At 43.5% G+C, this 27526-nt stretch overlaps 1 protein-coding gene across 2 annotated transcripts in view; it reads right to left on the reverse strand.

The window, feature by feature from the left end:
- Positions 1-25927, reverse strand: part of RELN (reelin) — a 296961-nt gene extending 271034 nt beyond the window's left edge. Inside the window, exon 1 of one of the 2 annotated variants that reach the window (XM_069881518.1) lies at positions 25656-25927. In XM_069881518.1, coding sequence (XP_069737619.1) covers positions 25656-25881 — 226 coding nt within the window. In that variant the 5' untranslated portion in view covers positions 25882-25927. The remainder of the gene's footprint in view (positions 1-25655) is intronic. The other variant, XM_069881596.1, reaches the window with a different exon arrangement.
- Positions 25928-27526: the final 1599 nt, after the last annotated feature.

The raw sequence follows: 27526 nt of genomic DNA on the forward strand, positions 1-27526 counted from the left end.
AGTCTATTAATTTGCAAACGGTTACTGAAAAGCTACAGACAGCAAAAATGGGAACTGTGCTTGTAAAGGTAAAACAATGGATTTAGGAAATGTTAGTGTGGGAAAGCTGTGAGGACAACAGATACTTCTTTGCAAGCATCAGGATTCACTCTCCAAATCAACTATCATAAATAAGGAAGTATTTTACAAAGGATCCTACTACACTTATACACTGTGGATAAGTATGGAGAATCAGCTTTCTGTGAAGCATAAATTGCTAAATGAAGATGTTTTACAGGCTTCTCACCTTTTAGCATGGATAAATATGCTAGATATTACAGCAAGTTCAGCGTACTTTCCCCAAATTGACATGAAGAATGGTAAACAGCCAGTGGAAATAGATCCAAATGGCAAGAAAAGCACAGCTTTCATAAACACACAAATCCTCACCGATTCACATTGATGGATGTTGCTTTATGCCTGCCATATGTGAGGGGTGACACAATCAGCCTTTCTTGGCCAGACTGCTGTACCTAGAGGCTATCCTAAGGCAGGGGTTCGCAGAAATTAAGGGAGAATGGGAAATGACTGATGTGGACATACATAAGTCAAATATGGAAATAAATACCACATACATAGTACAACAAAGACATACCTATGCCATTATAGTGACTTATACATAACTAGGCGTCTTGCTTGCAAACCAAATTCCTTCAAACTTATCACAGATCTAATCTTAAAAGGAAGAAAACCTGCAGGTCCTAATAAGCAGTTTATGAGTTCAACAGTGGTAGAATTGAGTTGAAACTGCACAAGTTTATAATACTGATTTGAAACCTGATTTTCTTTCAGCAACTGAAAGCCTTTTGCAAATCAGCCAGTAATTACAAAATAGCCGTATGTAAGTCTACCAAACACCTGCGCACCACTTTAATGAAAAGAAGCCTTTAAAAAACATTGATAGAAAGGTAAGGTTATTGGAAAGTTATAAGCAAACTCAAAGAGGCACTCAAATTTAAGCTATCCTCTCATCTACAGCTAGAGCACTGCATAGATCATTCTGTGCTATGGGGGGTCAAGGAAATAATACCAGTCATGTAATTGTAAAGCATATTGGAAAAGCAGGTGCTGCAGTTCATTGTTATGCTAAAAAACTCCTAACAATCTTCTATGGCAATTGCAGCTGTCTTTCTTTTACCAATGTATAATAATTATCCATCTGATTAGCAAATGTAACCACCTGCAGTTAACTGGTTTACCAGTTTAACTACTTCAAAGGATGAAATGCCTTTAAAAATCAGACAAGTTAAAGCTAAATCTAAAATGCACTTTAAAAGTTTCACACTGAAATCATATTTCAAATGGTTGTGGAATTATTTGCCCTTTGGTACAAGTGCTCAGAAAATGGTTTTCCAAAATGTGAAAAAGTGTCCTAAAAATGGGTTCAATAAATTTTAAAATACCAGGTAGCTCACTCAGAATTCTATGAGGGACAATTATTATAACCACATTTTTATTACTGAACATATCCATCACACTACAGGCACCAAACACCTCAGAGAACACATTTAAATATATACAGCCATTCTGGATGGCCAAGTTCTCATCCTTTCTCTCTCTGTATCCCTCTCTCTCTCTCTTTCTTCCTACTGATCACAATCTTCTTTCTGATATGAAAATCTGTTCCTCTTCAGTATTCTTCACTTAGGTTTGTAAAATTCTACTCAGCCACTTGCCCATGGCCATTTGGCAGCCGAGTAAAATATTATTAGGTTTTTCATTAATATACATCATAATGGTAAAGGACAAGGAGGGTAGGTTTTCTATCAAAGCTGGCAGATTTTCACAATTTTGATAGAATGACCTTGCTCTTCCATTTACTCTCACCAGACAACTAAATATTTAGCAATATAAGCAAATTATTTCAGTGTCCTTCTGTGAGATGTACAAGTGAAACCATAAAAATTACTCTTCTGGACAAAGATTTCCATTCAGGTTCTTAGTGTCAAGTTATTGGCTCCAAGGTAACTTGTAGATCACACATTTTCATTCCTCTGTACTTGTCCCAACTTAGCTTTCTGTATGTCCCATCAGAATATATTCATATTTGAAATCTGCTATTTTATTTACCTACCCTTGTAGCTTCCTTTTAAATACGAAGATGATTTTTTTTCCAGTCCTATTCTGCTTCTCCTCATTTCAGTGAAGGTCATCAAGCAAGGAACATTTCTTATTGGATAAGTCTCATTTCCATACAAGAAGCAGTATAACAGAACCACAAGTGAGTTTCTCCAGCACTTGTCTCACTAATTATTGATCCCACCAGCTGATTTCAACTAAACACAACAAAAAGTTGAACATCGAAAAAATATTATGCCCCTGAAAAAACAGTGACATGAGAAAGGCATGTGGTCCCGCTTGTTCCCCAGGGAGAGGAAGGCTGTCACAGCCACGTTAGCAGACACCAGAGAACCCATATGGCACATGACATTATGTGTGCTCCAGCTGCAGGAAAAACCCTGTTCACAGCTTGTGCCTCATCAGACAAGGACTAATCCCAGCTTGAGACACAAAGCCATGGGGAACAAACTCGTAAGTTCTGCCCCGTCAGCTACTGGGAGAGGGGAGCTGTTTCTGGGTTTTTTTTTTTCCCAATTTTTCTTTAAACTGGTAATAGGCAACCTTTTGATTTAATCAGCAGCTTTCTGACAGAAACACTTAAGAACTCACCATCTTACTGTCATGACTATACGATGTGGAAGTATCATGGCAAACATGTGAGTATCTTTTAAAAGTAACAGTAATACTGTAATTAAGAGCAGATAATTTTTTTTAAAAAATAAAATCACAAGTAAGATTCCATTCTAATATCTGGGGAAGCAAATCACAAATTTATGCTGTGCCGTGCAAGTAATTTCCCCTCCCCAAAAGGACAAACTATCAAATTATGGAGGTACCATATGTAATAAAAAAACCACAGCATCATTTGAAGGCAACACTTACAAGGTGTGGCTGAGGTCATTTAGTTTGATCAGCTTGGAGAAGAGAAGGCTAAGGGGTGACCTCATCATAGCTGACAGCTTCCTCAAGGTGGACAACACCGAGGGAGGTGCTGACCTCCTCTCTCTGGTGACCAGCGACAGGACATGAGGAAACAGAATGAAGCTGCACCAGGGGAAGTTCAGACTGGACATTAGGAAAAGGCTTTTCACTGAGAGGGTGGTCAGTCACTGGAACAGGCTTCCCAGGGAAGCAGTCATGGCACCAACCCTGTCAGAGTTCAAGGAGGTTCTGGATGATGCTCTTAGTCATTTGGTTTATTTTTATGTAGTCAGTGAGGGGAAGGGAGTTGGACTTGATGATCCTTATGGGTGCCTTCCAGCTTGAAACAGTCTATGATTATATGATCCTTAAGAAGACAGGGATAGGGATAAAAGAAAAAGGTGATATAGGAAAACAGTCTATGTTGCAAGAGGGCTTCTAGGGCAGGTCAGGCCCATGCAAATCTCATAGGTACATTGAGGCGAATCTAGGCCAGAGCTTTTATTTTGATGTAAAAGTCACTTTCCGACTTCTGTCCCATTGTAGGACAGCAGCTTTTAAGGAGATTCTATGAGAAATTCACATACAATTATCCTGTTTTCTCCTCCCTCAGATGGGAGGAGGAACTGCAAGCAGCAGTGGAGCTTTCTGAAAAGAAAACCACAAAAAAATTTATTTTTTTTTCCTGTAAACAAAATGCTTCTGCCCAAACATGGATATAAGAAAACAAAACTCCCTAGGGACAGCCCCTGCAGTATCACTGCTGGCATGTCACCCACTGATGGGATGCTGGGATCTCCCAGAAGCCCTCTGTGCAAATAAAATACCTCCTCCTCAATCCACAGTCCAAGGAAGGATCATCCCTTTGCACAATAACAAAAGACTTGTGCCACTTTTTTAATGCCTTGAGATTATTTGTGTTTTCCTTGTTTGCTAAGTGTTAAGTCTTATCAAATTCCTATAAAGGCTACCAGGTAGATTAGGAGATGCCTTAGAGATTGCAGTGCAGTTGGAAGAAAAGCATGGAGGCCAATGTCATGAGATAAAGTTGTTATGAATATATTTTTATTACTCTTTATATTCAGGTTATGCTACAGAAGGTACAATTCCTGAGTGCAGGAGTAAGCACTGTCATCATGTCTTCCAATGTTGAGTTTGTCTCAGCGTCCATGGGTTTTGGCTTAATTTCTTCAGCATTTAAATTGTCATATATATCATGCACTGCATTGGTTTTGTATTTATAACAAAGTCTTGACAGACTTAAGCTGTTGTAGTTTCCTATTTTACTTTCTAAGGCACCTGAGTTTAAACATACTGCGCCTTCTTCTGTGCTGAACTTGACATTATAAAGTAAACTCCACAGACTTGTAATGATATGGTTATGAAACAACTAAGATGATGGAAAATCTCATTAAGGTGAATAGAGAGTTATTGTCTTTGCAGAAAACACTACATCTTATGGAAGCTGAGTTCATAATGCACTCAGTAATCATTGTCAGACCAAAGAGCTGCAAGTGCTTTAATACAAGAGGAGCTAAGTCCTGTTACAAACACCACCTTCGTACATGCTATATGCAAAGGCAGGAGGGATCAGAGACTACATTTCATAAACTGTCTGCTAACCTCAGGGCAAGTTTTTGAGCATCCTTCTAGAAATATCTAATATCTGAATTCTGCAAAGGTTTTGAGCACCAGGATTCCCATTAATTTCATCTGCCCCTACATGAGCTGTAAACCTTTGAATGCATAATCAGCACACGCAATGGGCATTTAAAATCTGAGGCAGCGCATTTCAAGACTGGAGTCCTGGAAACTGAGAGCAGTCCCTGCAGGAGTGGAGAATGAAGCTGAATCACAGCTTTATGCAAGGTTAAAGCAGAAATGGATAACTACAGACTCAGTACTAGGCAAGTGCTAAGCAAACGAGCTCTCTGTCTCCAACCCAGCCACCTCTGTACCTGGGCTGAGAGATGCCAGGCTGCCGACTTGAACCCTTCTCCTTGCAGCTAGTCTCCTTGTCACCTTTGCCATTTTACCTGCTTTCTCTAACACATCCTTTTCAACAATTGGAAAATGCCTTTAAAGTGTAATGAGCAGCAAATATAATATGTACAGTAATTCCAGCAGTGTTAGATACATTTAAGTGAGACTTTTTCAATGCAAATTTGCCATTCAGGATGTAATTACAGATGTAATGAAATGTACATTTATGCCTTAATCATTAACCCATCTATTTAGCATGAACAAATATATACACAATCATCCTGGGCTAGATGATCTCCAGAAGTCCCTTCCAATCTCTACCATCCTGTGATTCTGTGATCTAGTAGCAATTTATAGCTATTAAAAAGAACTGTACTATTAAAAAAGAATGGAATTTCAATGTTTTAGTTTCTGTGGATTTCTATTCACATGTCAACCTTCTAACTCCTGTTGCTCTGGTAAAATCCACAGGGTTACCTCTGTAAATCATTGTCACATAGTCAGGATGGAAAACTGCTAAGAAACTGAATTTTTTCAAAGAATTAAGTTCTGAAGAAGGAATTTGGATTTTTTTTTCACTTGGGAATTTTTGGGATTTCTTTAAAGGAAAGTGAAGAGTAGATGAGTAGATACTCCATGTATCTGATCTTGTGGGCAACTTTTCCAACTCCTCCCCTCTTTGAAACAACAAAATTCCCTTTTCCTACTTTCCTTTCCCAAGTCAACAACTCTCTTGCCTCCCAAGAAGAGGGAGCCCTGGGGAGTGCTGAGCACCTTAAGCCCAGCGGCACACCAGGACAGTGATTGATTGGGTGCAGCATGCGTGCACCACTTGGCACCACACAAGCTTCCAGCATCAGTAGAATGGTCACAAAGGTATATCAGAGAGCCTTTTGCCGACTGCTCAACCTGTTGTTCACTACAAAACACTTTCTGAAAGCTTTTTTTAAACACTTCTACAAAACTGTAATTTGAAATGTATCTCGCCTTTGCACTCATTGAAAATAAGTTGATGTGTCAGTTGGAGGCTGGCATCAACCATTTTTGGATGATTGGTTTCAAATCCTGTAATCAGCTTACAGTCCAAATAATTGAGCTGTGTGGTGGGGAAGGCCCTTTGAGGCGTGAGTGAAGACATCCTCCCTCCAGCCCTGGAGCAAAATTAGAGCTGTCATTTCCAGCCTCCCACATTGACTGCACCTCCCTGCACCAGCCAGCCAGAATCTGCTTCATTTGCCCAAGAATATACTGACCCCCAACTCCCTACTGTCTGTGTAGCTAATAGAATCACAGGGTGCCTTTATTTTTCTAAGAGACATTTAGTATATGTGTAAATTTGAACCTAAGATTTAGACACATATTTTTCTTCTATTTTATAAAAAATTATAACCCTCATGAAGCTACTCTACGAAACAACGGGAGACACACTATGATCCTCACAGAGGAAACCTAACTCAGAAGCTATATAAATACCAAGTAAAATACATACATTAGTGTGGGCTAGAGTAACGGATGCAGAGCGAGAGTTTCTACTTCCACAGGCAGCCCATAATAGGCTTTAAAATAGGGTGGCATCCTGTGGGGTGATTTCATCCCATGCTGTCTTTGCTTAAAGGGAACAAATTATTACTTGCCAATAGGGATGATACAGCTGCCAACTTCAGTGTTTTCTTTCTGGCCATCCCACCTGGTGCAAAGCCCCCTAAGGAGGGTGAAACACCAGTTTGCACCAGCAGAAAAGGCACTGACAAAGTTTGCCCATTCCCCCTGAGCTCAAAACTTCCCTCCCTATACTGTCCAGGTCATATTCCCACTCTGTCCCCCTTTCAACACCATCCTTTGTTTCCAACAGCTGAAAAAGGAGAAATGGGTTGGGAGCTGTTACCCTCTTCCCTCACAAACTAGCACGTCCTGTTTTTCATATCTTCCATTTATTATCTTCCTTTTATTATTCTCCCTTATTTCCTAGTTCTCTGTAATTACATATTGGGACATCAAACAGTGAAGCAGGGACTGCTTTTGAAGGCTTTTATAATTAGCTTTTCTATTGTGTCCTCTAATACCTCCTCTGGCTTTAGACTTACTTTTTTCTGTTCACAACCTCCTGAACATATGGTGGTAAATATGCAGCATGCTGTGAGCTTCACCTGGAGTCTACTTACAATATATCTGCAATGTAAATAACAGACTTCATGTCAGTCAATTAATCACACACCAGTGGTTGGCAGAGGGCAGGCAGATTGCAGGAAGAGAAACTGGAAAGTAGGAAATTGATCAGTGTTGGACTTCAAGTATTAAATATTACCTAAGCCAGCATGATTCTGTGATATCACTGCTTTTGCCTAAAAATATTCTGATTATGTCAGATATTGCTTCATATCATAATGACTCAATTCAAGGCCAAATTCTCCACTCATCAGGACCACTTTGATAACCTTTCACCCTTTGGAGTCATGATCTCATTTCCATCAGCAAGGAATATGACCCAAATGCAGATTTAAAATGATCCCAAGATGATGCACAAAATTTAAATATTGTCATGCTAGTGAAAGGTTTTCTTTTTTTGTAAAACTAACTCAAATTAATTACTTTACAGACATGTTTTATTCTTGGTTTTGCAAGAATGCATATGAGCAAGATAAAGTACTTTGTTTACCTGATTCACTTTACTTAACTCAAGGGATTCATAAGCATATCATCAATTACAGTAACAAACAAATAATTTTGTGTTAAAAAAAAAAAAGACTCTCTACTTCAATAGAGCTTTTCTAATTTGATGATCTCAAAGGGTTGTCCGTATATTAAAATCCTTGTCATTTCCATGAAGGACAAATAAAAATACAGAAATAAATCACTTAATATCTAGATATGCTTGGGTGGAGAATAGCACAAAAGTTAAAATGTAATAAGAATTTTCCTATTGACAATAAAAATCCCATCAGAAGGCAAAGAAATAACCTGTTTATGGCTGAGATACTTCCATGGCTCATTGCACCTGGCCCCAGACTCATCTCCACCAGCACCAGCACCTCAAGGATGGCTTCAGGCAAGAGGACAAACAAGTGCTCTCAGCCAGTTCCTATCTTGTGCCACCGCAGATTGGCCCTGTAGCTTTCCAGAGAGTTTGTGTTATTGCCTTCATCCCCTTTCTTCTGAGACTTTATTCCAACAAGGATCACTATGCCCTTTCCCCACATCTGCAGAGGCTGCCTTTACAGAAAGCCCCTCCAAAATCATAAGTCAATGAAAAAATTCAAGGCCCAGGTCAGCTGTTGACAAAAAAAGTCACAGACTGCTAATGGTCATCAGAATAAATGGTTATATGTCCAGGATGACAAATCTCCCAGATACAACTAAAAACCTAAACCCCACTGCTGTTCGTAAGGTTTCGTGGCAAGGCTGGGAGTGGAGGCAGTCCGGTGCCGGGACATCCTTGTTCCCCGGGACCCCCCTGCTACCTCATGAAGGGGGTCCCTCTCCCCATAGCTGCCAACCTCTGCTTGTCCAAGACAGAGTCAAATAGCTCAGCAGCTCCCAGGTCATCCCAAACATGAATCAACCCTGAGGACATCCAGGCCCTGAAGCCCAAAACCCTGTGGCTGCAATAATAATGCTGCAGTAGAGTAGTTTTTCTTTTCAGTTGGAACATAAAACCTGATTTTGGTGGAGATCAGGCATCACTGCTAAATCCCGCAGTGTCTGTAGGGCATACACGAGTCTTACCAAGGCATTTGCGTGTCTAGGGCATGTGAAAGGTCCCTCTGTGTATAAGTTCAATAGGTCCTGAGGTCAATAAATTGCTATGCACACATGATTGTCTTCAGTTTCAGTGGAGACATTACCTTGGGTCTTTTCTCTCTGCTTGCTACTAATTTCCACCCAGCTTTTAGGTATCTACTGTCTTTGAGACCTGTACCCCTATGTTACATTTGATTGAAGTTAACCAATGCATTCAAAAGGGAGGAGGACAGACAGCAAACTGAAAGTGCCCTAAAAAAAGAGCCTTTTCATATACATTTGCTTCAGGGACAAATACATTTATTTTCAAGTATAAGCAGGCAGAAAAAGTAACCACACCACAGCAATGTGAAGAACATTTATTGAGTGTATTACACTACAACGTCTTGTTGTGCCAGTGAAAACAGTACTAAAGCAACAAAAGCAATAAACACATGCAGGTACGTTTTAATATTACGGACATTACTACACAGTGGTCTTAATAACATGAGTAAATGGAAGTTTACACATCGAAAGAATGGAAGCCCTTGCAGATATGTAAAAACTAGCAAGGTTCATTTTTTAAAATCATACTTTAGAGAACATGGGTTGACAGGTTTAAAATGGTAAAGAAAAAGCCAGGTTGTGGACTAAGCTTCCCACCCTGACAAGAAGGGCCAGTCAGTGGTCGGCAGGAGCCCAAGTCTACCTCGTGGCACCTACCAGCTCATTGGGTAAACAGAGCAGCAAAGTCAGAGCATCGCAGCCCTGGCCAGACTCAACCTCCCCTTCCAGAGCAAGTGCTGTCAGTGCCAGGCAGGTGGATATGCTACCTATGGCCACATGGGCTCATAGGGGCTGGCAACTCTCCACATCGTGTCCTGAGAAAGCAATGGGTGGAAAAATCAGCCCTCAACATACCTGGGTGTCTCTATCTCCTTAATTTTCCCTCTGAATCATAGAATCACTAGGTTGGAAAAGACCCACTGCATCATCGAGTCCAACCATTCCTATCAAACACTAAACCACGTCCCTCAGCACCTCATCTACCTGTCTTTTAAACACCTCCAGGGAAGGTGACTCAACCACCTCCCTGGGCAGCCTGTTCCAGTGTCCAATGACCCTTTCCATGAAATATTTTTTCCTAATGTCCAGCCTGAACCTCCCCGGCGGAGCTTGAGGCCATTCCCTCTTGTCCTGTCCCCTGTCACTTGGGAGAAGAGGCCATCATCCTCCTCTCTACAACCTCCTTTCAGGTAGTTGTAGAGAGCAATGAGGTCTCCCCTCAGCCTCCTCTTCTCCAGGCTAAACAACCCCAGCTCTCTCAGTCATTCCTCATAAGGCCTGTTCTCCAGCCCCTTCACCAGCTTTGTTGCCCTTCTCTGGACACAATCCTGAGCCTCAACATCCTTCTTGTGGCGAGGGGCCCAGGACAAGCATTTAATTTTAATGTGCACAGCACTTCTGGTGGCTGTGCGGTACCTTGTAGCACTGGCACAGCTGCAGGCTGCAGCAGAATGAGCCTGTGTCCAGCCCATGGAGGGAAGAGGGCTGTGGGTTAACACCAGCTCTAGCTCTGCCTCAGGACAGACCAGCCATTCCAAACTGAACCCCTGGCAGCGTCCAATTAAGGGTTTTTTTCTAGGGACAGGACTTGACCAGGTAGCAACACTTGAGTCAAAACCAAAGACAAGCCCAATGCAGAAGATCTTACAATATTTCTAAGCTAATTTGTAATCGTAATGCTTTTACTCTTAAAAGACAGAGTACACAAGATGGTGTTGTGATTAAGGTGCAGAATATCTAATTTAAGACATGCATAAAAGGAAATAAAAGAGTGCTATCTATCAAGAAGATAAGAGTAAAAAGGATCAAGTTTCCCTCCATCCTCACCATAAACCTTTCACTGAGAAGAACAAGAATTAAAAAAAGAAAAAATGAGAAAGGAGACATGTTAAACACTACCTAACAAGCTTCATGACATGAGCACAAAAGTCTTAAATTCAATGTCATAAATTCAATACTATCTAAAGATTCAGCTACTACATTCTTAGAGACAGTAGAGTGTAAGCCAAGCACAATATTAAAACACTGAAATCTTGAATATGTGTTAAATATTTTAAATTCATGGATCCAATTCACAGGAATATCACAGCGGCTTCATCAACCGTTTTTTCCCTTCTGTCATGTTTTTTTATAGATGTGCCACAGCTTCTGCAATTAAAAGATGGCATAAACATTTACAGAAAATGGATGAGCCAGAAAACTGCCCTTGTGGACATGACTGCATGCAATCATTATGCCTACTCCAATAAACACACCCAAATGTGCCAAGATTAATATTTGCATATGTTTAAATTACCACTTTGAAAGAGATTAGATATAAGGCATTCCACCTATTCCCACGGAGTGATTATCCCTTACAGGTATTTTCATGGGGAAAGCACCTTGTTCAAAGGTACTGAATGTTGTGATACTGCCATATATAAAACCCTCTCCTTTAATTTCACATTTAGGGCACATAAGCCTTTATTTTCTGTTTAAATGTACTAATCTTCTTAACGGTATAATCAAGCCTCTAATATATAATATTATCAGTTTATATTTAGAAGGAATAACTGTCACGTTAGTGATGATGGACATATCTCTCCATTCATCTGACTGAATTACCCTGGATAAATCCCTTTCCCCAATTCATTTCAGCAGAGACAGCAAGCGGCTTTATTTTATTTAAAAGCAAATCATACAGTTGCAGGGTATTTATAGTTAATATGTAAAAATCCTGCTTTAAGTTTGAGAAACGTTTCTTTCTTCCTCCACTTCTCACAGGGAAATGTTCCAGTTTGTAGCTTTTTGAAAAGCACAGGATTTTGCAGGCTACAAATTCAACAAAAGGTACTCCTACAGTGAACAAATCACAAAAACTTAAATTATGTTTGCATCTTTCCACAGCTTTGTGTTCTTGGAAAGTAAAGATGAGCCTGAGACTTCGGGTACATCTAAGTAAGTTTATAATTAAGCATATCAGAGGACTCTTTTTTATTTTTTATTATTACTATTTTCAAGCCAAACTAGGAGATGTCCCAGTAATTCCTAATTCCTGCCCAGTATATTACCAGATTTCTACCACTTAAAAGGTGTCCCCACCAATACAAAACAGATCTAAGACACAGAATTGTGGTCTTCTGGAGAGATATTAAAGGGAGATTTTCAAGCCACCAGACAGTTAGGCTATCTTTTGGCATATGATAGGAATTAGACCTGCCATGACACAAACAGTAAGCATAATCAATACCTGCTAAATATCTCCAATCCTGAAATATATACTAAGATGCCTGCCACCCCACTCATATATATTTCTTTGCGGCACTACTTCTGATTCTGAAGACCACATTAAATGGTTAGCCATCCAACTTGTATAACTATTCACCCCAGCAGTGATCTGATTGCCTGCAACAGAAAAGCTCAAGGAGCAACAAAACAGCCGGGTATGTAGCAAAGGATAACGTGGAATATCCTCTTAAGTGTATAACTAAAAGAAATTTTTTATTATACTTTCATTATACCTAAATATTTCCAAATTGTCCAAGAGGAATAGAGGAAATGTGGTGTTTTATAACCAGTCATTCCTGGTTTGCCCCAATGGTAAATACCTATGCAAGGTATCAGCAAGTAAAACCTAGAAGCTAAAAAAGCTGTCAAATTCTGGTCTAGCTAATTATGCCAGAGCACAGTGTTCTTGATGTAAAAAAAAGCACAAAGATGATGACCCCCTCTAATTCAAATTCTTTGCAACTACTCTGTATGCTAAACATAATAAACACATGTTAAATTCAGCAGAAGAGATAAGAACTGAACTGACGCACAGCTGGAACCTCATCCAGATCATTTGACCAGGGCATTTTTTTTTCCTACTGATATATCTGTCCAGCAGTTTGGGGGGAGAGTTACTAGACAAAGGATGTTAGTCCAGCTCTGCTATCTGAGCAACGAGCCCAGCTCTTTCAAAAAGAAGGAAAGAGAGGAAACATCTGATAAGCCAAGAATCTGACTGCTCGGTCACACAAGTTCATCCCTTCTGCCTCACCTTTCTGCATCTAAACACCAGGTCAGGCTTGCCACCACACAGCACTGCCTCAAGAAGGATGGAAACTGCCATCCAGATGTTCAGCTCAAGGAATAAATTAGTAAATTTTCAAGAAGAGAGCAAAATTACAGTTTGTCCTGCTGCCCAAAGCTCTTGTGTCACCACTCATATTACATGACACATGGAGGAGCTGTGGGCTTTGCTAGCACTGATCCTCTTCCATAGGGACCACAGTCTCCTCTGCCCTGGAGCATTAAAAGCTGGAGTGCTCCAAGGGGTCAGACAAAACACATAACTTTTGTTTGTCAAGGATTTGGCCAGTCTAAAGATTTGAGGTGCTGTGCTTGCTATCATCTGTATGAATTCTGCACCTCATAAAAAAATCTACAGGCTCTAGAGAAAAATTGTCAATTAAAAAAAAGGTTCCGTTTCTGATTGTTTGCATGTTGAGACTACTTGCTAATGGCAACAAGTGCAGGCTTTGTAAATCCAGATTGAAAGGTTACAGTGCAAGTGACTCAGTAGTGTTTCTTAGCAGTTAGTCACACGCCTTCAGCAAAAATATTGTACTGCACTTTATTTTACAATGTGTGTTTTCAAACAGAAAATGTTGCAAATAGCAGGAGAATTTTTCTCTACTGTAATCTCACTAATTGGGCTAAAGGGGCTTGTGGGGAGTCGGACATTAGGTTTTTTGGGCAAGGTACCAAAAGAAGAGTCACCAGTGTGTAATACACCACCTCTGCTCAAAGACAGTTTAGATTTTAAAAATCAATTTGTACTCAGAGAGCAGCCAGATGCCATCACATTGGCTTTCCCTCGGTGATGAATGGCATGAAAGCTCTCTAACATCTGCTACCACTTGATGAAACAAAACTTACATTTCTTTGAGTGAAAAGGCCCACAGATGCTCACTGGAGTAATCTGGGCTGCCTGAGCCCGGGGAGGCACCAGTGCTGCCAGCACCAGCCAAACTCATACCTTTTCATCTCCTCTGGTTGAGGCAAATTTTGCAAACATCACAGCTCTGCTATAACTCTGTAATTTTCACTCTGCCTTAACTATATGTTGGAGGAAAAGCACAACAATGAAGAATGTAGGGGATCATTTCCCTAGACGAAATAAACCCGTACCTCTCAAAGCCAATTTCCACATCTGCTCTGAACTGTTCATTTCTATTTGAGGCGGACAGTCCTGTAAATATTATTTTTAAAATAAAAGATAGTTTTACAGACATGAAGGCCTATTCATCTAGTTAAATGAATGCCAATTCTATAGATGCACTATAACAGGTTTCCAAGTTTGAAAGCAGAAACATTCTTTACCTGTAGAGAGGCCGAAAGGGCCAGGTGACAGACCTCTTCTAAGCCTTTTTTTACTGAACACTGAATCAGGGAAAATATTTCTGCTGAAAGTGAAATGTGGGCAATGACTAGATGTAAAGGAAAATGTGGCCAATATAAACATTAGATGCCACAAAGGAACCATAGGAATCACTACAGAAAACATGAGATCGTTACCTTGGAAATGTCAGTATTGCTATCAACTGCACTTCAGTGACTTAAGGAGTGAATTATTATTCTGTAATTTATTTTGGGAACAAATGTGAGGAGAGTGGTGAGGATTACTTGTCTGAATCAGATCTGTTCAGTGGCCGGAAATTAAATGGTCAACTTGTCAGAAGTAGAACTGTTCAATTTTTGGTTCAGTGACCAAAATGAAAAGAAAAAGAAAGAAAAAGAGATTAGCTTGGGTTAAGATAAAAGCAGAAGTACTCAGGGGTTTGGCACAAAAAAATAAATTAAAATATCAGTTAGGTCAATATGAAAATCTTCAATGAACCCAAACAAATTAGATAAAGAGTTTTGTTCAAGCAGAAAACTCTCATTTCATTTTCTGATTATGCAGCTAACTTCTTTTTTTTTTTCACAGTCTGTTTCACAATTAAGATACGTTTCCAAACCAAAAATCAAAACTTCATTTTATTTATAATGTATTTCAAATGTTTTACTCCCCCCCCATTTTCCATTAGAACATTCACCAAATTCTACTCAAATACATTAAAAGTTTTTATCCTTTGCAAAACCAGATTTTAAATGAATTCACAAACATGGCAATTCCAGCTGAATTAATTATAAAGTCCTGTGTCTCATGCAAGAATACTATCAACTTGAAAACCTATCTGACGGGGTATCAGTCTTCAGCAAATCAACCACGATAACTGGAAAGTATAAAAATATTTGCCAGAGGTTTTTGACCTTGTTACTATCCAGAATGAGGTTCTGAAGGCTACAGGCTTTTGCAGCCAGAGTCACAAGAACTGCTCTACAAAAATGTTTAATGCTGGAGTTTATCCAGACATCCCTTCTTTCAAATGCCCTAGGAAGTTTTTTCAGAGGACTTCATAGTACTGACACTACTTTCAATACCTGGTATCCCCACACACTGCTGTACTGCAAGGCAGGGCAGCACTTTGTTAAGCCAGGATCTTTGCCTTGGCTGCTTGTGCTTTACTGTTTCTCTCTTCAGTTCCTGGTACTGGTAATCACTTCATCCAGAATCCAGATGAATGTGTCTAATTCTGGAAGGAGAGTTGTTTTCTTCTAGTTGTGCATTTCCCCCACAAGATAGGAACACGGGAAGGTTGTTGTGGCCAGGAACTCGCAGCTTATTTAGCCAGAAAGATAAAGGTTATCTATATTTCTTGTTCTTTCCTATCTATTGTACTGTTCTGAGGAGCAGTGGGAAAAGCGCAAGGCAAACGGCGGAGACCTTGCCAAGCCCCATGATGTGACGAATGACTTCTCATGTCCCAGGCCCTGACACCAAGAGAGGCCACAGAGGGTCATGCTGCTGTTTTCAAATGTTAAAAGGGCTGATCACCTACTCATTGCTTTCATTTCTAGAGCTGGAATTCCTCCCTGCCATTCCTCTGCGTGAGCAGGCAATGTACACAGGAAAACACGTTTCTCTGCCCTTGATAACTCATTTATGAATATTCCACCAAACATATTGAATGTCATGACCACAGAGTACCTCTCAGCCACAGAGTGAGGAGCATTCTCAGATTTCTGTAAGTCTTCTGACAGGCGAGTGTTGTGTGCCTTCTTTTCCCTTGCACACAGCATGTGGGTGGAACATCAACTTTCACAACCTCCCCGTATATTCCTAGGAAGCATCTTACATACACTACTCATGGACAGCCAACATGCTTCAAGCTCAAGGTGGGGCAGGCCAGGAACCACCTGCAGATGCAATGCGGCAGGATAAGGAGGGGAAAACATCACACCTGTGCATGAAAAGGAGCTTCCTTGATGGATTTCCCTGTACAGACTGAGGTTTTGCTTCTTTGCAAACTTTTGATCATCTAACTGCACTCTCAAAAATGATATTGAGGGAGTGGAAAGAGGTAAATGGTGAGGTCCCTAATGCCATGTGTTTTATAAAGCTGGACTGTTGTGCGTACAGCCACAGGATGGCCAGGAGCTGACAGGGAATGAAGAATGGGATGCAGTGTCCAGCCACCCATGGCAGCAAGCAACGATGAGCCAGGCAGCAGGAAACACACTGTGGTGGCCACAGCCAGAGCTGAGGTAGGCACACAGACCCTCTTTGTGTCTTTCAACTCTGTCAGGTCACACTAACTTACTTAAACAACTATCCTTCAGGCAGGCACAGTGAGGAATAAATAACCCTATCTAATTTGAGACAATCATAGCTTTGCTAAACATGGTGTAAGAGCTCCTAACATTTTGTCTCTGTCTAATTTATAACTCAATCCTCTCAGTCTGATGCATATGGCCCAGCCTCCTGTGGGAAACAAGCAGCTACAATCGTGTGCACATATGAGCAGGTGCCATTCAGGGAAACACACACAGATCTTCAGCCCCATCTCTGATAATTAATCTGCTCCCCTCATTGAAGAAGAGCAAAGACACTGCCAGTTCCCTGCCATGCTGTATCTTGCAAAACCAAAGAGAAACCAGTGACCAGCATGCACCTTTAATGTCCCAAGGCTTCTGCCTCAGGAGGAGGCACTGCAACAGGTTTACACATGGCTTCACAAATATTTCCAACCCCTAATGATCCCCTACAACCAAAAGGATGCGATTATTAGTAAGACTTCTCATCCACCAAACCTAAATGAAATTTTACTCTGGGCATCTCAATCAAATACTCTGAACAGCCCTCTGGAGCTACTCCCTCTCTGCGTATGTATGGAGGAGGAGGGATGGGGCTGGCAGCACTTGGGGCCACCATCCTCCCCTCCTGACACCTGCCCTTCAGCATGGAGGTGGGGACAGGCTGTTTCCCAGGCAGGCAAACCATCTCAGGGAGCAGAGCAAGGCATCCCCCAGTGAGGGTCTGTGGGGAGCACCGGTCTCGCTGAAAGGCTGGATATACCCTGTGGTGTTTGTCACCCCAGGACATGGTAGCACTTGGACACAGCACTGAAGCGTAGTTCTGAAAGAAACCTGCAGCACACACAATTTTATGATGAAAGTCAGTGTATAGGTCTGAAAGAAGAGGGTTTTAAAAAAAAAAAAACCTTAGGATAAGGTACGGTAAATCTTGCACCTGAAGGAAGATGAATTTGTCACCTGCTGTCACTCAGGGCTCCTGCAGGTTGAACTTCAAGAGACACAGGCTGGAAAAGCGCTATTGATTTCACTCCCCAAGGAGATGCTTGTGAAACTCTTACAACCAATATTTATATCAAAGTGCCTAGAGAGGAGCGGGAAACAGCCTTCTCTGGTTTGTTCCCAGGATGAAGAAATATGGCAAGAAGGACCTTACAATGGCTGTGAAAAACAGTCTCCACTTTGCAAAAAAAGCTGTTGGGAAGGTGTCTGAAGTCCTCACCTGCTCCCCTATAACTTTCACAGACCACTTGTGTCCAGTCCCCCCACTCATACCTAGTACTCCCAGGCACCTCCTAATTTCTAGACTGAGATGTTCACAGAATGGGCATTGCCTGCAACAGCTGGCAAGGAAACGCTGCAGGGTAGCACTCAGGGAATCCTGTTTTCCCAGGAAGACCAAGGATCCCACCAGGGTAAAAGGTGAGAAGCTGAGGATACCAGGAGCCCACTACCAGCAAGCAAAAAACATACACCAACAAGTCTTCCCAAACGTAAAGCCACGCTGGCAGCAGTGCGCCGAGAGTGAATGACCACAAACTGCACTGAAAGGAGCCTGCAGTGACACAGGTGATGCCGTGGCCAGTGAGATGAAGAAAGAGCCCACAAGTGCCTCTGCCTGAAGCTAAGCTGAACTCAGCTGTCCAGGAAACACTGTGGTGCCTGGGAGGCATCAGCTGCTCCAGACAGTTTTAGGAGCCACTGGCAGGCAGGGAGACCATGGCCCTGTGCCCAGCCATTGGGTGCCATCTCCAGCCCCTGCCAAGACCTCTCCAGCTGCAGAAAGACAGACTAGTCCTCTAATGGCCCTTGCAAGCCATAGTTCTCCTTCTCCAAGCAGGATATGCACTTCTCTGACATTACCTTAGTTAAGGCAAATGCTTAGTGAGAGCTATGTTAACACAAACAAAAAAAAACCTTAAGAAAAAAACCTCCATGACTCTGTTCACCCCTTTAGGAAGAGTAAAACGTGTCGCCCATGGGAGGTATCTGAGCACTCAGGGGGATCTGGGAGAAGGTCTCATGGGCATAGACCAGGAGGATCTCTGCCTTCATGACACCACCATCCATTGGCACAGCCCAGCCTGCAGTACAACTTTCATGACTTTCATTTTCCAGGACGGACCCAAGGGGAGAGAGAGCAGGGGAAGACCACCTGTATAACAAGAAGGCATCATCTGACAAACTGGTAATGTCTTTTCTACAAGCTAACCCTTCTTGAGCTTTGACAAATGTTAAAAATTGCACTGTCAGAGTTTGTCCTACATTTATCCCAGAGGCTGGTCACAGCTGGGGGAGGGGGGTGAAAAGTGGGAATTACACAAATATTTCAGACACATTTGTGCACCTTTCATGAATGATGAAAAGGCAGGAAGCGCTAACACAAAGAAAGGAAGTATGTTAAGAAGACTGAACCTTTCATCAGAAACTATTGAAATTCTCATAACAAGGAGCAGTATGAAAGGTTGCTTATTCTCAGAGGTAAGACAGTGCCATTTCCTTCCCTCTGCATGCAGCAAACACTCATGACAAACCTAAACCTCAGCTGTCGGGCAAGAACCACACAAAGCAAATAAAGATTGTATCTGAATTCATCTCAGTTGTATCATCACAGCTATTATCAGATTGAAAATCATCCTTCAGCCAGTCAATATGCAAATACTGTAGTATTGTACTATAATAAAGTGCTACGGAAGTTCAAAAGCAGTGGCCTCCAAAACTCCAGATCAAGGGAACAGTAAGGAAAATGATAAATGTCACGGGTCTGACAGTCTCACCCTGTTCTACATAATGAACCAACACAGCTTTGGTAGCATAATCAATGTGGAAAACATCGGAGAAACATATTACTTACCACCACGGCACAGTAACCTACTTATAAATCACTTACTTGTCACTTCAGGTCTTGAAGTACAAAGTTTATATCTTGTTTCATGTATACATTTATATCTAACTACAGGCCTTAATTATTTATAAGAAAATTATTTTTTTTCAATTTCTACTTAAAAGCTATTAGCATGGGCAGATTCTAGCAATGAATTTCACAGACAAATTATACGTATTAAAAAATATCTCTTTTAAACTCGGAGAGTAGAAAATAATGTGCAACGTCCCCACTGAAACAGCATTTTGCACACTTTCACCATTTATAAGCTTCTTCCTTGACTTCAACGCTGGGTGATGTGCTATGAGAAAGGTCCATGCACGCACACCACCCCCACCCCAAGCTCCAGCCTTGGACGGTGAGTTCACTGAGGCAGAGTTCATTTTTTTAATGTATACAGACAAGCCCAGCGTAGTCTGCCCAATGCAGACCCATAATACCAACAATACCGTTTCTGTCCTACAGTCAGATGTCACCTGACAAATATGGGTCATACTGGCATGCTGTGCTGACTTTGATTTCTGTTATTTGGGGCAATCAAGTCTCCTTCGCGGGGGGGAGCAGCCCCCCTGATGGGGGCAGAGAAAGGATTTACCCGGAGATTACATCTCTTCTGCAAATTTGCAAGAAAGGCTCATTTAGGTCTTTGTGGACCTTCTACATCCTTTCATCAATCCCATGGCTGACCACATCTTTGGCTAAGCCATCTGCTGACTGCTCATTTGGCCCATGAATTAGAGTGATGACAGCTGAACCCATTGAAATTGATTATCTTCCCTAGCAAAATACAGTTTGTAAGATGTTGTCAGCTGTGACTTTGACCACTTTTTTGTTTTACGGTTGGAGTCTGTCATCAGGTTCTGGTCAAGAGATGTTAAAAGCATAACTTTTTTAAAATCTGCAAGGACACATTACATTAATTCTGGGGCCAGACAAGAGTTTCAGAAATATAGATAATCCGTTGGCGACCAACAAGACTTAGAAACTCACATTCACTCAAAATCAGACTACGTAATGCTCAGATCTGACAAATTCAAACAGACTGTCTAAAGAACAAGCCACGGTATTCAGCCATCGGCCTTGCTTTTGCAAAGTTCAGTTTATGCAAGAAAATCCTAAATACAGCAGAGTACAGTCAGAGTGCACTCTGGGGGCTTTGGATGAGGACATTTTCAGAAAAAAATAAACCTACATGAAATTTTTATGTGCTATGAGACCCTTATGCAGCTACAAGATACTGCTAGGGACCTCAGAGGAAAGAGTAGTCTTGAAGACCTGTTCTTAATAACTCCCTCTCCATTGATACCTTTTGCCAGCCTCACATTTTAAATTTGCGTCCTTAAGAGTTACAGAATAATCCCTGGAGCTAACTGGACTCCCACAAGCAAAAATTTCCACACACCTTTAATTTAAAACAAAAAGTGATGGAAGTCTCCATTCTTCCAAAGATCAGAGGAGGGTATAAATGAGTGAGATGAAAATTTTTGAGGGAACACCCTGCAAAAGACTCAAGAAGCTGACTTGCTTCTCAGGCTGATGCTGGAAAACACGGACTGACATCTGCTCTTCTGTTACCAACACACCATTGTTAACAACACCTCCTGCATTACTTCTTCTGGCTCACAAAAAGCTTTCTACACATCACCATAACTGGTAGAGGAAGTACCCAAAACTGAGTTTCTGCAACTCTATTATAACTCTGTTGGTACCTCAAGCAGCATCATTACTTTTACCCTTGAATTATTTTCTCTCTTCACTTCCCTCACTTTGAACTCCAATACCTTTTCATTTTTTAATATTCTTAATAAGAAGAAATCACAATTAAATACCCAGATTAAGCGGGTACCAGAAATTTAAGTAAGCTTAATGAAAACAGATACTAAGTCATGATCTGTATTTCTTAAATACAGTGATTAATAACAAAGCTGTAATTAGCTAGACTTCAAACAGCATTTTATCAGTGCCGAAAGAGTGCGTAACCACCATTTAATATAGGTGAAAACTTTTTTTTACAACCTATCAGAGCAATAGTTCCAGACAATATACAGTATACCTAAAAATAGGAACAGTCATTGATGGAAACTGATAACTTTTGAGGACTGAAGGTTAATCTGTTCTGGGAAAAAAATATAAAACAAAGGAACAATGGAGAGCGAAATAGAAACACAAGTCTCATTAAAGAAAACTATTTTAAGGGCAGAATTATGAGTTTTAACATCAGTCATGGGAAAACAGCTCACAGTTGTTCCTAAAAGATCTAAATTTGAAACCTTGGGAAAAGGCACTGTTTGCAGTGACAGCAAAAAATGGTTTTGAGGGATAAATAAAAACAGAGTGTATAGGTAACCTATTTGTATTTTTTTAAATATTTAAAATCTGACCATTTCTAGCTTGTTGTGGTTAAGGGCAGAGAAGACTCAATGCTCAGTGAAGTTTATCCTTTGGACGTGTATTTTCTTTATGCATTTCTAATGTACTTATCTGCCCATAAATGATGGTACATGCTCTTAGCACTGAAGGCGAGTTGACATGGATAATCAAGATTGACTGCAGATTGGAAACAAATGCAAAAGGACTTGCATAAATATTTCAGTATATACTGTTGCTGGTGTTTTGGGTTTTTTTCTTGAAGAAATTATACTCAGCTCTGCAAACTACACTGGAAAGCCCAGAAGAAAAGCAAAACAGGATCACTGCTATGTAACAGCAAAGCTACCAGCAAGCTGAGCGGGCTCTGCTGCAGCTCTCCAAACACACGACCACCACTTGGCTGGAAGGAAGCTGAGCAGGTGCCTACATTAAACCAATGCACACTTTGTCACTTTGCATTTGAGCAAGCGCTTAAGTGCTTTGCCAGCTCAAGGACTTAATTAAATTTGAAATAAGCTAATTCAAGGAATAAAAGTCTGCCAAAGGTAATAAGATTGTTTACCAATTTATCAAGTCAGTCGTGTATATAAAAAAGCATATTTATATGCAGTGTAAGTCTGGTCCTATTTAATCAATGAACACATTTTAAAATATTTACTGATTGCAGGAATAGGGCCAAATCCAGAGTATTTTTAAGGGTTAGGCAAGAAATGCTAAATCCCAAAGTATCTAATTTAACTATGCAAAGTAGGGAATATTATTGCCTTCCTTTTAATTACAAAATTTAGAGGCACCGGGAAAGTGCCAGATCCAGTGTGCCTGAGAAGCCACTTGCAGAAGCTCCTGTGCTTGCCTGGTTCCCAGGCGAGCGTCATTTGCACCAGATACTGTTCCTCTCCTGGGGTGTGGGGCAGCGTGAGGGACAGTTGGGCAAATGAATGAGAGCCAGTGTCACAGCTGTACTGGCTGCAATGTATCTAAACAAATTCACAGAAAGTTTTTGACTGATTTTTTTTTTAATCAGAATATTTTCTCATCCAGCCCTTGGCATACAGCTTCATCCAATTCGCTCCTCTTTGAACCTGATGCTCTTGGATTTTGCAGTCACCTGACCTCATTGAATGAACGGCAGTAAGAGTGAAGCAGGGCCTCACTGGAACTTGCGAAGAGTTGGAGCCGTGTATTTTAATATACACGCTGTGCAGGTGAATTTGCATCGTACATACGCAAATCTCCCTTTGCCTTGTGCTTCCGTAGTGTATCTCAAAGCTCCACCCCCATGTCCTCAGAAGATCACCTTTAAAGTTTGATTTTTAAATAATACATGCTCAACTAGTGCTGAATGGCATTTTCCAGTGACATTAAACTGCACTATATAGAAGCGCAGATTGCTCCGAATTATTCCTTCGGATTGTACAATTCTTTTTTCTTGTGCTATATTTAACACTGATAATTGTTATATTTAAAAACATTCAAATGAGATTTTAAAATATCTATCTGAATACGTGTGCTTAGCTCAAGGATACGGCTGCTGCACTGCGCATAGCAAGCAGGTGGTGCTTCGTGCCTTATTTTGGCACAGGTAAGGGTTTAATCAATGCACAAAAGTGGAAAATAAAAAAAAAATTTTAAAAAAAGCTACTTTTCCAAGTTAGAAATAGGAGAGGAGGCTGGCTCGCAGCAGGGGTTACCTGCATCATATAAGATGCAAATAAATGTTCAAGTTCAGTCTGTGGACCTTCTTCTGTGTAGGCAAGAATTAGCTTGACCCTTGGAATTTGTTTATTCTTCCTTAACCCGGTGGCTTCTAAAGATGCCCCGAGGTGCTCTGGCTGCAGCCCCCGCGGCAGATGTTGGCCTCTGGATGGCAGGACGCCGAGAGGCTTTTTCAGACGGAAAAACGCAAGCCCGGAGCAAACTCCGGCCGGGCTGAGGGAGGCGAGGGCGGCAGCTCCGCGGGGGCGCGCAGGGCAGCGCGGGGGCGCGCAGCGGGGGACTCGGAGCTGCGGCGTTTCGCTCTGCCAGGTGCAAAACGGCGACGGAAAATCCAACCCCTGGCTACCTGCAAGGTCTGTGGGGAAGCTGGGGCGTTTTGCTGTAAGCCGGTATTTTAAAAAATTTAAAAATAAAAAAATAAAAAGAAAAAAAGCCACAAAAATAAAACCAAACACCAAAACCAAAAAAACTCAGAACAAACAAACAAAAAGAAACCCAAAACAAAAAAAAACCACAAAGAACACCCCATTTTTAGAGGGTGAGAGGCAGAAGAGCATCCCGGACAAGCGGACAGCGCAGCCCTGCCCGCCGCAAACCCCTCTCCCCAAACGAGGCTTAAAACCCCGCTGCGGGCTGGCAAACACGGCCACAGCGAGGAAACGAGCCGCTATTTACGAGTCTGAACCCTGTTTTTAAAAATCCAGCATTTAAAATTGTGCGAGACGGAAATCCAGCTTTTTTTTTTTTTTCTCCCCTCTCTCTGCACGTTTGTGCTTCAGCAGGTTGACTGCAATTTTCCTGGTTTGAGTGTGTATTGCAGGCTGGAAGATGCAGGGATCTAAGGAAAAAATTAATCTGGCGAAGTCATGTAATTTACATATATGGTCTGTTAAAAAGGACAATTTGAAAAACAAAAGTTTCACATGGATTTAGTAAAACTATATTGTCGAGGGTTATACAAAGGCAAAACTTCAAGGCCCCTTAGATCTTGCGAAAATTATTGTTTGATGTGTTTGGTTTTTCTTTTACAGCAAAAAAGAAAATCAATGAGAATTTTAACATAATTCAATGATTTACCTAAAAGTTAAATTCTGAGCTGGAACGTATCAAAGTCAGAAGTTTAACTCCATCTTCAGCCAGGGACCATTGCACAGTATCTGTTTCTAAGAAAGGTGCACTAAATAAATATTTGATGTTATTTTTTCTGACTTTTTATGGCTTGCTGCGGAATTAGCCGTTATCATGTAGCACCGCAAAGCCTCAAGCAGACACAAAGAGAGGAGGGTTAGTAACACCTTTAAGAGCTCTTCCACGGTTGAGAATTAAGAAACGTTTCACACGCGAAAGTTTTCTGTGCAGAGAGATGGAGTCGAGGCTGTGGGACACCCCAGCCGCGGGCTTAGAGGGACCCCACGAAAGTAAAAACAATCCTCGCCTGAACAACTTTGCCCCCTCTACTTAATCCTCCCCACTCGGGCCGTTTACGAAAAGCGAGCGCTTTGTTATTTATGGGCACGACCTCGCATCTTCGAAGCCACCCGGGAGCCCCGGAGCCACCTGCGGGTCCCGCAGCCCCGCGGCGAAGAGCAACAGGAGGGGACCCTGCGCCCCGCGGGGACGCGATGGGGACCGCGAGCGGCAGCCGCGCAGCCACCGGGATGAGCCCGGGGAAGAGAGGGAGGGAGATGGGGGAGGAGAGGGGGAGAGGGAGGGAGAGGGATGCGAGCCCGGGGGAAGAGAGAGGGAGAGGGATGCGAGCCCGGGGGAAGAGAGAGGGAGAGGGATGCGAGTCCGGGGGAAGAGAGAGGGAGAGGGATGCGAGTCCGGAGGAAGAGAGAGGGAGAGGGAAATGCGCCCCAGGGGAAGACAGGGAGAGGGAAAGAGAGAGGGAGAGGGAGATGCGCCCTGGGTAAGAAAGAGGGAGATGCACCGGGTGGAAGAGAGAGGGAGATGCGCCCGGTGGAAGCTCGGAAAGCCAGTAAAGTGCGAGAGTGACAGGCTTCCAGCAACTTAGGAGCTTCTGGCTCTGTCCCTGGGTGGCTCCGGGAGAGCGAGGCGCATCTCCCCGAGTCGCGAAGCGGCGCTGCGAGGGGGCGGCGGCCGCTCCCCGGGGCAGGTGGCGCCGGCCCCGCGCGGGCGGGAGGGACCCCGCGGAGCCCCTCTCCGCGGCAGCCGCGCCCGGGGCGCTCCGGGACCCGGGACGCGCAACCCCCCGGTCCCCGTTCCCCGCACCTACCGTGGTACTCCTGCCCGGGCACGTAGGCGGAGGGGTTCCCCGCGATGTGCAGGGCGATGAGCACCTCGCCCTGCTCGCCGTCGCCCTCCAGCTCGCCGTGGTGGGTGCAGAGGAAGAAGAAGGGCGAGAAGCGGGCGCGGGGGGCGGCCGCCCGGCCCGCCGCCAGCAGGGCACCCAGGGCGGCCAGCAGGCAGGGCCAGCCCCAGGGGACGCCCCGCCGCTCCATGCTGCTGCCGCCGGCGCCGCTGGGGCATCCAGGGCACGGCGGGGCCGCCGGGACGGGGCGGGACGGGGCGGGCGCTGCCCCCCGCGGGCGGCTGGGGAGGCGGCTGCCGGGGCGCGGAGCCGGGACCGCGAGGGCTGGGAATAATTTATTTCCCCCGGTGTCGGGGTGGGTGGGAGGGAGGGGAAGGTCCCTCCCCTCCCCTCCTCTCCTCCCCCGCCCCCGCCTCCCGCTCCTCCCGCCGCTCGCTCTGCGCTCCGTGCGGGGACCGGGCTGGGGCTTTGTCTGCCGGCGGGTCCCGCACCCTGCGCCCCCGTCCCCGCTCCCTCCTGGCTCCCGTGTCCCTGTCCCCCGGCCTCAGCCCTTGTCTCTCTTCCTCTGCCCTTCTAGCCCTTCTTTTGCCCCATCGCTCTGTCCCTCTGTTCCAGCCCCTGTCCTTTTGCCCAGTCCTCCTGTCCTAGTCCCTCTGTCCCAGCCCCTGTGCACCTGTCCCAGACACTGTCATTTCCCCCATCCCTCTGTCCCAGCCCCTGTGCACCTGCCCCAGACACTGTCATTTCCCCCATCCCTCTGTCCCAGCCCCTGTGCACCTGCCCCAGACACTGTCATTTCCCTCCATCCCTCTGTCCCAGCCCCTGTGCACCTGCCCCAGACACTGTCATATCCTCCCATCCCTCTGTCCCAGCCCCTGTGCACCTGCCCCAGACACTGTCATTTCCCCCATCCCTCTGTCCCAGCCCCTGTGCACCTGCCCCAGACACTGTCATTTCCCTCCATCCCTCTGTCCCAGCCCCTGCCCCCCTGCCCCTGGCCCAGCCACAGCCCTGCTTCTGCTCCTACCTGCACCCACTCCTGGAGAAAAAGTGAGATTTTTACTCTAAACCTTCTCCACTACCATTTTCAAAATATTACACACGTGCGCACACACGGAGGTGGGCCCTGCGGCTCAGAGAGGCCGAGGTGAGAGTCCCCGGGGAGGACAGGTCCCTAGGAGGGAGCATCACCCCCCAGGAGCATGTGCCCAGGCCCCTCATCTCAGAAAGAGAAGCACAACCATCAGGGAACACAAGGGGAATGAGCAACTGAACACGAAACGCTGGCAAGTAGAATAATTCATAAAAACATACATTTTTAACAAAGCCGGGCTGGCAGAAAGACCACAGCATCAGGAGATGGGAGAAATCTACCAAGGTTTAAAGCATCCACCATGCTGCTGCTGGATCCCAACCAATGTACACAAACAGCCCGGGTGAGCGGTAGTGACATGATGTAATCGGAAAGGAGATCCTACCTGCCAGCATTTTTTAAGTGCAAAACTGGCATGCTCCAGGGGCTCCCTCCTGGATTGGTTTCAGTGCCAGAGGGAAACGTTCCCTCCATGGAGGCGCAAGCCACATGGACAGCACCACGCAGCTGCCCTATGTCCGCGCAGGCTGCTTTGCTGGCCCACCTCCCACCCAGCTGACGGGGAGCCCACGTGCGGTGGCCTGGGGGACATCCTCACCATCTGCCCAACCTGCCTTTTCTGCTGGCTCTGCACAGAGACAGAGTTTCCCACCACCAGCAAAACTTTGGTGCAGTTTCCCATATTACTGGGTTGCCCCTCACTAGGGATAGAGCAAGGGTTGGATGGAGAAAAATACACTGC

The sequence above is a fragment of the Phaenicophaeus curvirostris genome, chromosome 1 (genome assembly GCF_032191515.1).
Source record: "Phaenicophaeus curvirostris isolate KB17595 chromosome 1, BPBGC_Pcur_1.0, whole genome shotgun sequence".
NCBI lineage: Eukaryota > Metazoa > Chordata > Aves > Cuculiformes > Cuculidae > Phaenicophaeus > Phaenicophaeus curvirostris.